General features: G+C 34.1%; 1 protein-coding gene across 13 annotated transcripts in view; it reads left to right on the top strand.

Moving 5' to 3' along the window:
* Positions 1–15,470, top strand: part of LOC124306598 (uncharacterized) — a 36,544-nt gene extending 21,074 nt beyond the window's left edge. For 6 of the 13 annotated variants that reach the window (XM_046767366.1, XM_046767370.1, XM_046767373.1 and 3 more), the window contains 10 exons: positions 4,546–4,777; positions 4,923–5,191; positions 8,625–8,774; positions 9,415–9,720; positions 9,824–9,907; positions 10,187–10,235; positions 10,333–10,588; positions 10,849–10,944; positions 11,174–11,242; positions 11,440–15,470. In XM_046767366.1, the coding sequence (XP_046623322.1) occupies positions 4,546–4,777; positions 4,923–5,191; positions 8,625–8,774; positions 9,415–9,720; positions 9,824–9,907; positions 10,187–10,235; positions 10,333–10,588; positions 10,849–10,944; positions 11,174–11,242; positions 11,440–11,986 (2,058 nt within the window). In that variant the 3' untranslated portion in view covers positions 11,987–15,470. Of the gene's footprint in view, positions 1–4,545; positions 4,778–4,922; positions 5,192–8,624; positions 8,775–9,414; positions 9,721–9,823; positions 9,908–10,186; positions 10,236–10,332; positions 10,589–10,848; positions 10,945–11,173; positions 11,243–11,422 lie in introns of all 13 variants that reach the window. The other 7 variants (XM_046767367.1, XM_046767376.1, XM_046767377.1 and 4 more) reach the window with 7 other exon arrangements.
* The last annotated feature ends 384 nt before the right edge of the window (positions 15,471–15,854 follow it).

The raw sequence follows: 15,854 nt of genomic DNA, 5'->3' as shown, positions 1-15,854 counted from the left end.
GGGATTCGGAACGGCGGCGGCGGCGGCGGCGGCGGCAAAAGCCAAAAGGAGGGAGGGATGGAGGGGGTAGTTGTGTAGCATTTGTAGCATTGAAGCACATTGTAGGTCGTTGCGTTTTATAACATAACTCCTTAATTTTCCCTAGTGTCAATGCACCTTCGAGAGATACGGAGAGAAGCCTCTCTTGCATTATTATCATTATTATCATTACTATCGTTACTATTGTCAACATCGTCCTTATTAACAAATTTCAAAATCCATTCGCCAGGAGTGACGAGAAGTAAGTTTTTCACAACACACGCAAAAATCGTGATAATTTCAATGATAACGTAACGTCACGACACTACGATATCTTTTAATAATCATTTGACATGTTGCGCGTAAATTTAAAATAAAAGAGTGTTCCGCTCATATGCAAACAATAAATCGAATCTGTGCACTGTGCTTGTGTCGTATGTACGTATTTTTGTTTTTACATTATTTTTTTTTTTTTTCGAATATTACAACCGTTCATGGATCAGGATGTTAAACGAACAGTGCGCGAAACGTCGTCGTTTAGTGCCGTGCACTCTCTTAACTGGTGGTGCTGCTCATGCTGATGCTGATGCTGATGCACAAGCGACACACGCGTGTAATAAATAGTATGGCGTTGTCCTGGTTCTATGCGAATGTGACTTAGCTGTTAGAAACTTGAGCGATAAAGCCCTAACTTTGTTCGAATGTGTTGTGGCTGTGTACATTTTCGCCTTTAGATTTAATCGGATACTTTGACCAAGGTTATAAATTTGTTTTCGAGCGTTTTATATCTTAGATTTTTTTCTATTTCCATCTCTCTTTCTCTTATACCCGTTGATTATATAAATAAAAAACATGATTATTATTATGTTTATCACAGTTTTTCACATTTTCTCCAAATTTCTATATCAACCGTGTCAAGTGAACTAACAATCAGCTATCCTTGCCGAGTGTGTGTGTGTGGTTTTTTTTTTTTTTATTTTGTTTTTTTCTTCTAGGTATTATTCCAGTTGGCGTATGACGGTCGCGTAAACGATTTTGTATCTTTTCGTCACATGGTTACATATTCTTGAATGATAAAATTTTATATCAATATTGAAACACCACTCTACGTTACAAAACATTATACGCGCGCACGCACTCACACACACGTATGCACGCGCGCGCGCCGATTTCACTCGTCAATTTATAGTGTCAAACAAATAGGGCAACTGTGTGTGCGCGCCATGCGCCGGATTAAAAACAGTTGTATAAAGAAACAAAACGAAAATAGGAAATGACAAAATAAAGCGTAATAACGGGAAAGGAAAACGTAAAAGAAAAAGGAAAATTGTAGTGGTGAAAAACGGAAAAATTCGTGCAGTATCGGGTTCGGTCCGGTGCATCAGAATGCCTATATAATAATGGCATTCTATCACCTACTGTCAATAGCAACGCAAAGCAGCACGCTGCTGCTACAGCGCCACGATATATACCTATATATACGCACATATATACACTTCAATACAAAGGCTTAATCGGCGGCGGGGTCCTTTGCATCCCGCGATTCGATCAAAGCGTTGATGAAGAGGTTGAGACGAAAATCAAATTATTTGTTTATTTTTTTTGTCGGTGTGTCGTTACGATACGTGTGTACATCTACGTGGGTATGTCTATTTTCGCCTACCTAGGTAAAGAGGGACCCTGAATTACGAGTATTATCTATCATATGTGCGTACCTTTAATATCTATATTATGTTGAGACAAAGACAGATATTATTAGAAGGAAAATAATCGGTAGTTATAATATACGCAGATAATTAGGAAGTATTTATACGTAATCTCTGCGTTGTTGTTTGATTTCTTTCTTTTTTTTTTTTGTTTCTTATTCATTCATTTATCACGATTAGACGGAATTCCGTGCAGTGTGTGCAGGTCTACCGAATCTTCGAGATATAAAAGTTCGAAATTTTGTTTCATCAATTACGCATATTATGACGTTTGCGTAGGCTTATCTGTACGATATGTTTAAAACTTTGGAATAATTTTTGTCGAGATTTTTAGGTCGGTCAACGTGTAATGATAATTCAGTTTTCGGTAACTGTGTACATAATACAGTATATACGCAATGTTTCTATACAATATCGGTCAAATTATTATCATCATCATTATTGTTATCGATATATTCTGAGAAATAAATGTACATTTACGTATATTACGTGGAAATGATTGTTCCACAGGATATGAAATAACTATTTTTTCTCACATTGATAAGTGTCTGGAAAAATTTGTGCCGGTCAACTTATCATCAGTGATTTATTGAACAATTTTCCGTGGATAGATGTCTTTGTCTCTAATTTTTTTTTTTCTCATCTTTTACATATTTTGATTTGTATCGTGTACAATCAATGCTGTACGGCACGTTATAATAATAATTCAGTTGATAATAAATCGAAACGATTTCGCGATTTTCAACAATTTTATACCGCATTTTATTAGGTACGTTTTAAGTGTACGATACACACCGTAATTTATTTATCCTTATTTAATTATATTAAAGACATATTTATACAACAAATAATGTCGGAGAGAGTGAGAGAGAAATATTGTGCCAATATTATTTCAAGCGTATACGTTGTTGTTATTTGTAATTACGTATCAGGCGAGGTTGTTGTACACATGTGTTATAATGTAAGAAGAACGTAACACAACGTGTAAAAATAAATAAAAATAAATTCATAACCACATCTCGATACACGCCGCGTCAAAGCGGAGCGGTTGTGAGATTTATCAGAATTCTATACGATTATTTCAAACTTTGAATACGCTTCCCATGTCAGCGATATTATAATTACTATACTGTTCGGCATTGCAGTTGTTATTACAGGCGTATACAGAGATTACATACTCGTTTATGTACCGTACGTACACACATATACAGGCTTGTCGGAGGGAAGCGTGAATTACGGTTTATGTGACTATTCGCGTTAGGCGATGTGTAAAAATTGAAGAAAAAAAATATATTATACACATATATATATTCTTCAAATCCTCATCATGCTATAAAAATAGAACTTTATGTAATTTATCACTCATCAATTTTTACTCTCCTGCTCTCTCGCACGCATTTGAATAATAAACTTATTTCAAATGAATTGTATTCCACACGAATTATCTGCACATAGTACGTATGTATGAATCGTAATCTCGTGTGTATAGACAAATATAGCAAAAATAATATAGATGCTGTATAAGCCTTGAATCACGCGAAAAATTTCTCAACTTACGTATGTCGAAGCGACGTAGTAGTTTTTTTTTCCTTACTCTTTTTTTTTCTCGTTTCAACAAATAAGTTATGTTTTCATATCAATTTGAATTTAATTAGCTCAAGAAAAAAAAAAGAAAAAAGAAAAAAGAGAGGAAAAAAACAATTTTCTCTTCCTTTGCTTACGTAATCGCGAAACACGTATATTTGTTTATTCAAAATTTTACGTACCCACTCATTCAACGCGATTATGTATGTGTACCTCTATATACGCAATAAAAATAAGATACTGAAATATGTTTCAACGTTCGTTTCTCAGGCTGTACTAAAATTAGCTTCGCAAACTTTGTAGTTCAAAATTTCTAACAACCAGCAGTTTTTAATACTCATTTCTAGATTCTTGGTATCGATTTTAAGCTCATGATCCCTGGCCTTCAATTGTGTTAATATATGTAGAGGGAAGAGAGAGAGAGAGAGATCGAGCATGTAAGAATGAAGAAAGATACGTCAACAAGAAATAAAAAATCACGTGTCATTATGACGTATAGCTGTATATAATATCTTTGAAAATAAAAATGAGGTAAAGAAAAATTAGACGTAAACGTAATTCTATTAAGTCATGGTACGAAAGAAAACGAAATAAAATTTAAAAAAACAAATATATATATATATATATATATATATATATATTGCCAAGAACTTTCGGGCAGTGAAATATTCCTCTGACAGAGAGTTTCATACCGGTATAGAATTTGAAGAGGTTGTGTCATATTTATTTTGAACGTTGAATAACTGCTTTCATTTTTCTGTCGGGTGTTTTTAATGGTTTAATTTTATTCTCATATTTTTTTTTTGTTTTTCCTTCTCTTTCAATTCAAGAAAAGTGACATCGTCGCTCATTGATATATGTTATATTATACTGTGGCGTGTCGTTCGTTTATCGTATCAAAACTAGTCTTTCACATTCAGGTTACTTACTGTATTATAATAATGTATTTTAACGTTGCATCACACAGGGATACCATGTTTGTTGCCACGAATGCTAGCGGATACCATCATCAATGACAGTGACTCCACTGATTAATAGTAGCAACGAATAATAGTAAAAAAAAATTCTTGCATCATCATTAATTTCTACTTAATACTAATAAAAATGTATAATTTCAATAAAAATGTCTGCTTCCAACATCGGATAGCATAAAAATTAAAATAGTTGTAATGTTTCACATTATCCCAGCCTGCTAGAAGTAAATTAAAAAAAAACCTGTTTTGATTCTATTTTATAGGAAAATAAATTGGTGGTTCGACAAAAGCTTGACGGTAAAGACGACGGTAGTGCAAAATCTAACAGCAGCAACTACGGAGGAGATTCACTGTGGCTAAAAGGAGATTTGGAGGAGCTATTCGAGGCAGAGGATATTCAAGAAATCGACGAGTTCGAAGACTCAGACAGGTTCGAATTCGAACATCAAATAAGCGACTGGTCGTACCTTGACGAGGAAGGCGACGAGGGCACTGGTAGGTTTCACCTCACGCAGATCATATAAAAATAGAAAGGAATCGTCATTAACGCAGACAGATAGAGGAAGAGGGGGAAAAAAAGCCATTGAAAACTTAAACCAGAACAGTATTCTTAACAATGACATGTTCTTTTTTTGCACAGTGACTGGGGCAGAGGAAGGCGACGAGACGGTGAACTACGGAGGGAAGGGAGGAGAAGTGGTGCCCAGCTTGCGCATGCTGCAACAACGAGGCGGTTCAGCGTCAGCGTCAGCATCAGCATCCAACGGCAACATGTTCCCTCAACAATATTGTCTACGATGGAAATATCATCACAGCAACCTACAGACCATGTTCTCGCAGCTCCTAGAACGGCAGGCTTACTGTGACGTGACGCTTGCGTGCGAGGGACAAACCCTGCGTGCACACAAGGTAAGAATACGTCGAGTTTATAGGTGGTCTATGGAAGGAATCGACAATTTATAGAGCTTTTCTCCTTTTTGCGTTGGTCTAACTGCAGGTTCTTATCCATCAGCCATTTTAAACAGGCTTTCTTATATATTCTGCAGATGAAAACTGTCGTCAGTCCTCGCGCTAAACAGTCCTGCTCTTATGTTGTTATATTAACTAACGACTCTTAAGCTTCAAATCTGCATCACAATTGTAGCGCATTATAATACGCAGAGCATAAGTTTTCTTTCTGGCTTGTCTTAAGATTTTTGTATTCGAGCTTCTATTTTTCATTAGCCATACTTTTTCCACAGTCCAGGTTTAAATATAAAACTTTAGTGACTCGAAGCATTTTGACTAGCTCATGGGGTCCATTTTGTGAATATGCACGAATTTAGCTAAAGTGCTAATTTTTCAAGTCATGGACGGTCTAATACTGTGAAAAATGGTGATCAAATAGATGATTGGTAAATTGATATAAAACATACGGAAGACGCTATGGTAAAGAGTTATAAGAGAAAAATTGTAATTGAATTTCGTATCCTCGCATCTCTCACTTGATCGTTAATACAAAGGCCCCTTTATTATTCATTCTCGATAAAGGTAGAAAAAAAAAAATGTCATATCGCACACTGTCTGTGCATTGAACTAAATGGCCATGTACAGTGGGCACTTTATCAAAGTAAAGTACATTTGGCTTGGTTTATTTTTTCTTTGGGAGGGGTCTAAATTGTAAAATCAATACTTCCTCCTAAATTTAGAAACAGCCCAAGAGTTTTTGCTTTCCTCGCTACTACAGTATGACGTATTTAAATGATAATGGGGGGCGTCGTGGAGGGGAGTACACTCTCGGTAGAAAATTTTGTTTCAATTCGTAATAAACAAAGGATGTGTCAGTTACCTTGGTATAGGGGAGAATATTCGATGGGGGGGAGGGGGGCAGCTGTTTCCTCATCTAGTAGCACCTGCATCCAGGTGTACAACCATCCAGGTTATTATTGTAATGAAAAAGTAGAAATTATTGTTTTTCATTTTTTTTCATTTTCTTTCAAACAGGATTAGAAATTTACTGTCATTGCGTTAGACTTTCTAATTTCAAGCTTGGTCCGAAAACCGATTTCCAAGGAACGTCTTTGAAATTTCGCTGAATCTAGGTCTTATAAATCTTCACATTAATACCAATTTACTCGAGAAACTTTATTTATTATTTTCCATTAGTGAAAATTAAATTGCACGCTATATAAATGCGTGTAAAGAATCCAAATGAATTTATCAATTTCTAAATGTATGAGTATACGGTGATCAATGTAAATGAGAATTAAATATGCTCCGTTTTAGGAAAATTAGTGATATTTGTTGTTTTCTCGACGTATAGAAAATTGGTATTTTAATTCCATGACGTTGTGGAAGATGTAGAGTCAAAGGCGGAGTGAGAGATGAATATGAAATTTTATTATACCTGTAACACGAGTAAAAAGGAACATCCAGCGTTTTACTGAATTAAAATTTAATTCTACGAAATGGGCTATAAAAAAAGTTTAATCAATATTTTTGTATGAGTAAGTACTTTTCCCTGCTGGTGTTGCTGGTGCTGCTGCTACTCCTACCTCTCTGTCTGTCTTTATGTATTTGAATTTGTGCTCGTGCTTCACTCCTTTACTGAGTCATTCCTAACGTTTACCATTTGTCTCCCCTCTCCTCCATATCCCTTCACCATTCCAGTTCCTGTTCCCTACTCCTCTTGTGCCTACACTGCTAGCTGAAATTCGAAAATTTTAATGCCTTTTTTTACTGCTCTGGCCTTCGCAGCTGACTGGTTTCTTAGAATTTTGAGCTACGAGGCACTCTCTAGTTTCTTTAATACAGTATTTTCATCCTTGGTCATTGTGAAATACTTTGAACGTATCTTTCATGAGCATTAGATATAAGATTGTTGATTACTTCACTATCCAATACAAATAACATTATAAATATGGCCTGATACAAGCAGCTTACTGTATATTTTATGTATAAAACGATAATCGAAACCAATCAATTTATGTACATGAATTAGAAAAAAAAAAACTATTTGAAATAGACATTTTTTTCGACATCAGCAGATGGTATTTTATACTCTAGAATTGTTCAAACTTTGTCAGCTTTCAGTTTTGTTCTATTATACGTTATTCAACGGTGACCGCAATGATCATGCAGAAGCGATTTCCATTATGTAAGCGGTACTTGCCAAACAATTTTATTCAGTTCACTCTGCATTTCAGTACAGTTTTTTTTTTTTTTTTTTTAACTTTTTTCTTCATAATTACATTCAATTTTTTATTTAACTTTACGTTCATTATAAGGAATAAAAATAATCGTAACAAAAGTAAGTAGCACATATTAATGCAAGGTTTTAAAGTCGTGGAATAAAAGTCGGTAGAATAAAAAAAATTTATACAACGCAGAAGTAATGACTTGGATATAAAATGAAAAATATAATTTATTTTTTATCTCAATATATTTTCCCATAAAAGCTTTCCAGGATATAAACCAGTATATAGCTGCTCTGAAAAGTAACGTGCCTTGGCTTTATGACCTTATTTGTGGAGACATAAAAATTGAGAAAATCAATACCAACTTCAGATATTAAATATTCAGGCTATTGACTGCCTGGAGAACTTGGGTGGGGCTGCACTAGATATATTCACTTTTTCCAAGCCCCTCCAAGATATCATTTTGCAAGAGTTTGAATTACTATTTTAAAATAATAATAACTTCAATTTAAACTGTCACCTCGCGTGTCGAATAAAACTGACATATTGACAAATTTTTCTATACCTAGAGTAATGTATTTAACTAATCACGTGATACAATAAGAATTCGTGTGTTCTTTATTTAAAAAATTCTTGTGTCTTCTTCCATGTCTCATACGGAATCTGTTTAAGACTATTCAATCTAGTATTAATAATAACAATATCACAAACTATGGAATTTTAAATGTAATTCCTTGATTTTCGTTCGTCAGGCTTTATGAACAAGACTCATTTATATTCAACACATGAATAATAATTACTTTCCAATCATCATTTTTTATCCTGATATTTTCCTCGCATATCATTTATTCTCGGCGATCAGTAATACTATCTGAAATGTGGAATCCAAATTCTTTACTCGTAGGAATTATTTTTAATATTTTACGTTCTCAACTCTATAATTAAACAGCTTTGCTAATAAAATTTTGTAGTGGGTTTCGATGAGTCGTTCTCTTTTAGCCAGTATGTCTGCAACAGTCCATTAAAATATTGAAAACCTAGTTTAAGTTCCTATATATCTATGTCGAATTTGAAAAGATAATTTTTCAGTTTGTTATCTACTTTGAATAATACTTATTAGAATTCATGAATTTCTGTATTTCCTTTTTTTTTTTCGCAATAAACAGGTGGTGTTATCAGCTTGTAGCACATACTTTGACACTATACTATCAGAATATGCAGAAAGGGATCCTATTGTCATCATGCGCGACGTTAAGTTTGCCGATATTAAAGTTCTCGTTGACTTCATGTACAAAGGAGAGATAAACATCGACCATGTAAGTATTATTTCACATTACTCAGTCAGAATCTGATGATTCGCCGAACCAGCGAATGTTAAAAATTCGGATGCTTCATCTTCACCGGCAATACATTGAACAGCGCTTGTAAAAAATTGGCATACCTCGTTCGGTACTCCTTCGGAAACATAGAATCGAGACTAGTGTGTATATCTTGTTAACATGATTGTTAAGTTTATGGAGAGTATGTGATAAACTATATAAGATATTTCAGAAAATAGCGTCAGTAAGAAAAACCGTCAAAGTTTGCATCAATGTTCACATGTTTATTCTGTTATTAAAAAAAATGGAAGAAAAAAAAATGAAAGTACGCATTTCTAAAGTACATTATTCTTCTTACTCTGGTGACCCACATAGCATTTTTCCGATTCAGTCAGCAATAGAAAGCTGTTTGTAGAAAGTGCATATTATTATTTAGCATTCAGAGGCTAGAGCGTATTTCAGAGAAAATTGATAAGTAGGAAATCATCAATAATAAAAATACCGCGTACTCGATTAGCCACAAATAGAGGACATGAATGAGAAATATTTGTTTTTTCCAGTTTTGAGATATTAAAACGCGTTTTTGTACATTTGATGCAATTTCGAAGATTATTAATCATTCTCGTCCACATTGTAGACAAGGTTATCATCTCTACTAAAGACTGCAGAAGATTTGCACATCAAGGGTCTGGCCGAGGTCAGCTGGCGCAGTGATTCGGTACAAAATGATATGAGCAACAGTGGTCACAGCCCAGGAGCAGCTACTCCAGGAGTAGAAACAGTTCTCAGGGAAGGTGACGCAGAGGAGTCTTCACCACCTAAACAACGACGCCGAGGACGTCCACCTCTCGACGATCCCCCATCTGCACACGATGTTTTTACACCAAAGGTCACCTGCGTTACTGGCAATGTTGGCTCGGATGATACCTTCAATGTAACACAGGTTTCAGCAGCTCGTCTATAACCATAATTATTGACAAATTTCAAGTATTTAACACCATGTGCTTTTTTCAATTTTGATATGCATGATTGTGTTTCGTATACAGGAAGAAATGATGAGCGAAGGAGACCACGAGAGTTGGGATGGTGATATGGTGCTGTCTGAAAATAACGAAACCCCATTACCAGTGGTGCGTTTCCTGAATTTTAGTTCTGATCCTAGCTCACGATTGTTTAGGACGCAGAAGCATCAAGCTTCTCATCATCGTAACTGAAATTGTTTCAAGACTGCTTTTTTGTACACGGTCTTCAATGACTACTACAATTAGTTACTTTCCTTAAATTATTTACCATGAAAATATATTTCACTGACATTTCTGACAGTTTAAAGCCTCGTTTAGTTTGACTTAAAATATGTCTACATATTATTTTTTTTGTAAATTATTCAATCAAGGTTATTTTCTTTACAGTTATCTTACATGTCTAAAGATGATTCCGCCGCTCCGGACGATAAGAAACGTGAGTAGAATTTGTTGCCTCTGTTTTCAATTTTATCAACATTCTATCCTGGTCTAGTTGAATCAAAATGAGATACTATACATTTATTTTCTTACAGCATCCGTGACATCTAATTCCAATGCTCCTAACCCAGCAATTCCAGAGCAATTCCGAGATGTGGTAAAGATGAATGACTATTTGACAACCGGACGTCGCCAAGAATTTTGGGAGGAACCATTCACACGACGTGTCATGGATGCTATTAAAAGCAAGGAATTGGAAATGAAAACGGCAGCTGAAATTCTCGGTGTCTCTTATGGAACTCTATACGGTAGATACCGTGACAGCTACGGTTGCCTTAAACACCCATACAGGTTTGTAGATTATTTATGCTCTCTTGGTATTTTTCCTTATTAACGAACAAAGATTAAACGTAAGTTACATCAGTCTAATTGAAATAAGTTTGATTCATCAGTCTATCCCTGCTCTCTGAACTCTGATTTCTGTCTATTTGTAACGTTATCCCTTAAATTATGTATTGATTGTAAATAGAGTTGAAACAAATTACGTAGCTTTATCAATGTTCATTAATTCAAATTCTTGTACACGATAAAGATAAAAATAAATTCGGTAGTACAGGGTTCGTACGCACAGGGAAAACTCAGGGAGTTTCTTACAGCAGGGAGAAGTCAGGGAAAAGTCAGGGAATTTCGAAGATGAGACTGGACTCGTAAGTTTCTTGAAGAAATAAACTCGTTCTTATACGTACATTATTTAATATCAAAACTCATTTCGTTTTTTTCTTACTGAAAATCGCTGGCTGTTGTTTGTAAATTAGTAGTCGGACAGTAAATTAATTACTAGGTAATATTGAAGGTATTAGTATTAATATGCAAAAAAATTATTATTAATCAGCGGCATGTTTCTTGGAAGTTTACTGAAAAAAATCCTATTTTCAGGCTGGATCAGTTGGAAAAGTCAGGGAATTTGAAGTTCCAAAAAGCGTACGAACCCTGTAGTAGTGAAAGGTGCGTGATATGTAAATACAACTGCATTCATTCAACATAAACGTATACAGATTTTATCTTGATATTTCAGCTCAACCGCTATGCTATATCGTGTTTAGAGCACTTTTTATTTCTCATTTTATTTGTTTTCTATTTTTCTTTTTATGCTTCAAAGCCTCGTCTTAATTTGTTCAAGTATAGTCTTTTGAAATTTACAGAGTGAGAGATTTCTGGGCAGAACCGGGCCCTGCCGAAGTGTTGGCCAAATTACGAAGGAAGGAAATAACCTTATTTCGTGCTGCTGAATACCTCAATGTAACTGTACAAACACTTGCCACATACTTATCTACATTGCAAGGACCAGACAGGCTGTCTCTTTCAGGAGAACTAGCTGGCCCCATATCAGCGATTGACGGTGGCAGTGAAACAGAAAATGATGCCGTGAATGATATTCTTCAGAAAATAAATGCCAACGTCGCTTCGGTCGTTCCAAACATTTCTACAGCAACTCCTATAAAACGGGAAGGGGGTGGATTCGTGGACGTTCCAACACCAATTACTAAAGCAGCAACTTCGGTTCTTGAAAATAATCCTGATATAACTATAGTTAAAACGGAAAGTATGCCTCGCAAGCGGGAATACTCGAAAGTTCCAAATTCAGAGAATAACAATGCTAAATTAATGAGTGGTGGCGGTGTAAGCGAACTGTCGCAACAAAAGCTCTCCGATTCGCTATCTTTGAACAGTGACAACATCAAACCCTAACTATTCAGGCCTTATTTGGCCCCGATGAATCCCATCACGCCCAATGCCAGCTACGCATACGAGCTTTGTCCGCTAAGATTTTATTCTAATGTTTTTAGCAGGTTTTTAACCAATTTTCATTTAAATTAGCCACAGACGTACTGACTTCATTTACTTACCTATTATTTTTTTCATACGGCATTTAATGTTTTTATTTTAATTTTCTTTTTCCGTCTTTTTGCACTTCATTGATTGAAGGGATTCTCTTGTGTTACATTGTATGAAACGCAATGGCTTATGGTTAGTTACATCCAGTGACAGATATTTTATCGCTGCGGAGATAACTTATTTGCTTAGTCTGATTTGCGCTATTTTTATTTTTGTTTGTTTTTTAGTTATAATCAATCATGATACTTTGGCTGAGAAACTTTTTTTCACTGTGTCTTTGACACAAGTAATATTGAAACAAATTTAATTTTTGTTGACCCTTAGCTGTAATTTGTATGCCTAATGTTTTGTTTACGCAGATCGATCTTGATCAAGAAAATTTATGTCAATCATCATTTCAAACTCGATGAGCATTGAGAAAATTATGCGTCGCAACAATAATTCAATGGCATGTCAATATCTGAAGTTTTTTTCATGCCACACGTAATAAAAAAAAATAATACAGAAATAATGTCAACCGAATGTTGATATGAATGAGAGCTTTAAACAATAGAAAACTTAAATATGTTTCACATAATTCCTTCTTCAAGAAAGATTGATTCATTTAAAAAATGGAATGGTATGTCGCTTGGGGAATATTGACCAAGTTACGAAAACACAGATAGGTTTAATTTCGATTGTATAAATCGCACTTTTACGAAGGCAATCTCGCAGTTTGACAAATTGAACTTAAACTTACGTGTAATGATGACCATGTTCATGTGTAACATGTAAAAAAACTTTGACTAATTGCGCGTATGATCGTTGAAGTTTTTATTTCGCTTATAACCAGCTAAAATACCGCACTCAGACGTTTAGTAATATCGTCAAGACTAAACGCGAGCTTTTTTTTATAGAAATTTTAAGTGATTTTTATTTACTGATTATCATTGGTATCAAAGATAAAAATTTCTTTGACACGATACGAAGCATAAGTAACGTCCATTGTAAATATCGGTGCAATAGTGAAACCTAAAATTAATATTATTTTGTCACAAAGTGTTTAAATGCTATTTTAAAAAGAAAAGATATACCTGCTTTTAATCATGCAATTATTATTGTTTTTAAAAAAAGTTATTGCATTATATTTGGCAAGGTATATCTTGATCATCGTTGTTAATGACTTGTTGGGGTTGCCAACTCGCATTTCAAATTAGGCTTAATATTTTCATTTGTGTGTGTGTGTGTGTGTGTTCATTTGAATTTGGTATCTACCAACGTGGATGCTCAATATACGAAGCACACGTTGACCGTACTCACGAGATAATGACTGGATATGAGTATTCCTGCTTGCTAAAGGTGAATAATAATAAAACATAACAATATAATAGAGGTATTTCCATAGCACATTGATATTTTTAACGATAGAAAGCAAAACAAATTTTTCGTACATTCTGAACATCAATAATCGGGATGTACGTAAAGTAGTTGGCTAGATAAGCAAAGAATCCGGTAGTTGAAAACCAGCTGCATTCATTTTACATCCAATTTGAATATGATTTTTATTCAAGATTTTTTCAAATCATACTACAGCGATTTAAGTACTCGGTGTTAGTTTAGTGCGAAAGCCAGATATGCGTATAACTCATATTTCTTCTTCTTTCGATTGCAAATACTTCTAAGAATTAGAAGTACCTGTAATTGAATATGTTCTGAAGTTGAATGAAACATCTGCCTAAAAAATAGACAAAGAACAGAATGTTATCTTCATCGGGAAATTGGTGATGTGAAAGTAAAGTTCATAAATTCTTGTATTTTAACGTTGCGTGCTTTTCCGTTGTTGTTGTTGTTGTTGTTAACATGTTTATACGTGTTTTCAATTGCTATACGAATACTATACACCGGTCACGTTAAGTTATAAGTTTCTAATTAACTACTATTTTCATCATATTCAATTCAATCTTCAATCGATTGCCTAAATACAAAAGTAGATCTGCTCATCATCACGACTAATTTAAATTTCAACAAACTCATTACGTCTCATTGAACTTAATGTATTAAGTACATGGTAATATAAAAATACTATTATTATTATTAATAATATTTTCTTTTTTCTTTTTTTTGAATAAAATAAGACTAAGACATACCAAATGAAAGAAAAATGTAACGACAAGTTTTGTTAGGATAGTTCTATCGCATATCAAGAGAGCGAAAATACATGCTGAAGCTCTCTGTATTGCCTACACACGCCCCGAAGATTAGTTATATCGGGGCGCACAAAGACCACTTTTACTCTAGCAAGAGTATACGACTAGAAGTATTAATATTAAATATTAATGAACAGTACAGCGGTTCGCAAGTAAATGGCTACGTTTTTAAAATTACATAAACATACGCTTGCATGTGATCTATTTAAGATATAATACATACTATAAAACTATTTTACAACAAACAAACGAGAAGATTCCTTATTTATTACTTCTTCTTCATAATTGATTTTCACTTAGTATTATTCCGAACAAACAACTCCAACTTTCAAACTTCACCGTCGCATTTTTAATGTTATTAAATCTCACATATATTTTCACAATGAATGTATGCAAGGAATTATCAACCTAACGCATCTACTATTCTGTTTAATTTGCAAATTCTGACACAAATTCAACAAATTAAGTAAACTGAGATTAGTCAGTTTGTATGTAAGTAAAAAAGGGCAATTAAAATTTAACAGGTTACAAAGTAACCGTGCTTTTTTTTTTAATTGAAACACATGAGAACGGATCTAAGGTAGATTCGTTGTAATATAATAATATTAATAATTGGAAGCAACCATCGAGTCTTCATTTTATTTATTTAAACTTAATGACTTGAGTAATAATGTATCGTATTTCCAAAAAGAAAAGGAAAAAGGGGAAAAAGCTGTATTAAAATAATAATGCAAATAATTGTTTACGATTAAGTGTTTCATTAATGTTACTTTATAGCCAAGGTATAAGGTAGTAGTTTTCAGTACAAAGAGGAGCACTTTAGTTCTTATTTATCCAAAATGGTGTAAAAGAAAGAAAAGGAGAAAAAAAAAAAAGAAAAAAAAAATAAATTATTCGACGATGATAGTTATAAATTTTTTTAAATGTGGCCACTCGCTTGAAAATCTCTGTATTGATTGTCACGTAAACAGAAAAAAAACGTGCTGTGTATTTTGTGATGCATGCGCGTGACCACATTGACATAGTACTACGAGAAGACAGGACAAGACTAGCCTATTGGCAAATGTAGATTGCCATTTACTAAGGGCTATCACACCATGAGACTAATATCGATATCATTAATTACATGTGTCGTTTGATATAAAGGAAAAGAAAAAAAAATGAGTAATGAGTATATAATTACGTATAATCAATCGTTTTATACACAAATCTAATTATAAACTACTACGTACACTATGTACATTCCTAGTATACACACACTCTTCACTCTCTCTCTCTCTCTCTCTCTCTCTCTCTCTCTCTCTCTCTCTCTCTCTCTCTCTCTCTCTCTTTCTCTCTCCCTCTCCCTCTCTCATGTACACAATTACGTATACATTACATTTAGTAAATACATAAATACAAACATACATACATTATACACACATGAAAACACATATGGACCTATATTATATATTTATAATAATTATAATTACTCTACAACGGACCACCGCAGCATCAAAAAACCATATACCGCGATCATTAAATTAATAAATTCA

Source organism: Neodiprion virginianus, chromosome 6 (genome assembly GCF_021901495.1).
Source record: "Neodiprion virginianus isolate iyNeoVirg1 chromosome 6, iyNeoVirg1.1, whole genome shotgun sequence".
NCBI lineage: Eukaryota > Metazoa > Arthropoda > Insecta > Hymenoptera > Diprionidae > Neodiprion > Neodiprion virginianus.
This window is presented reverse-complemented; position numbering and strand designations above follow the sequence as displayed.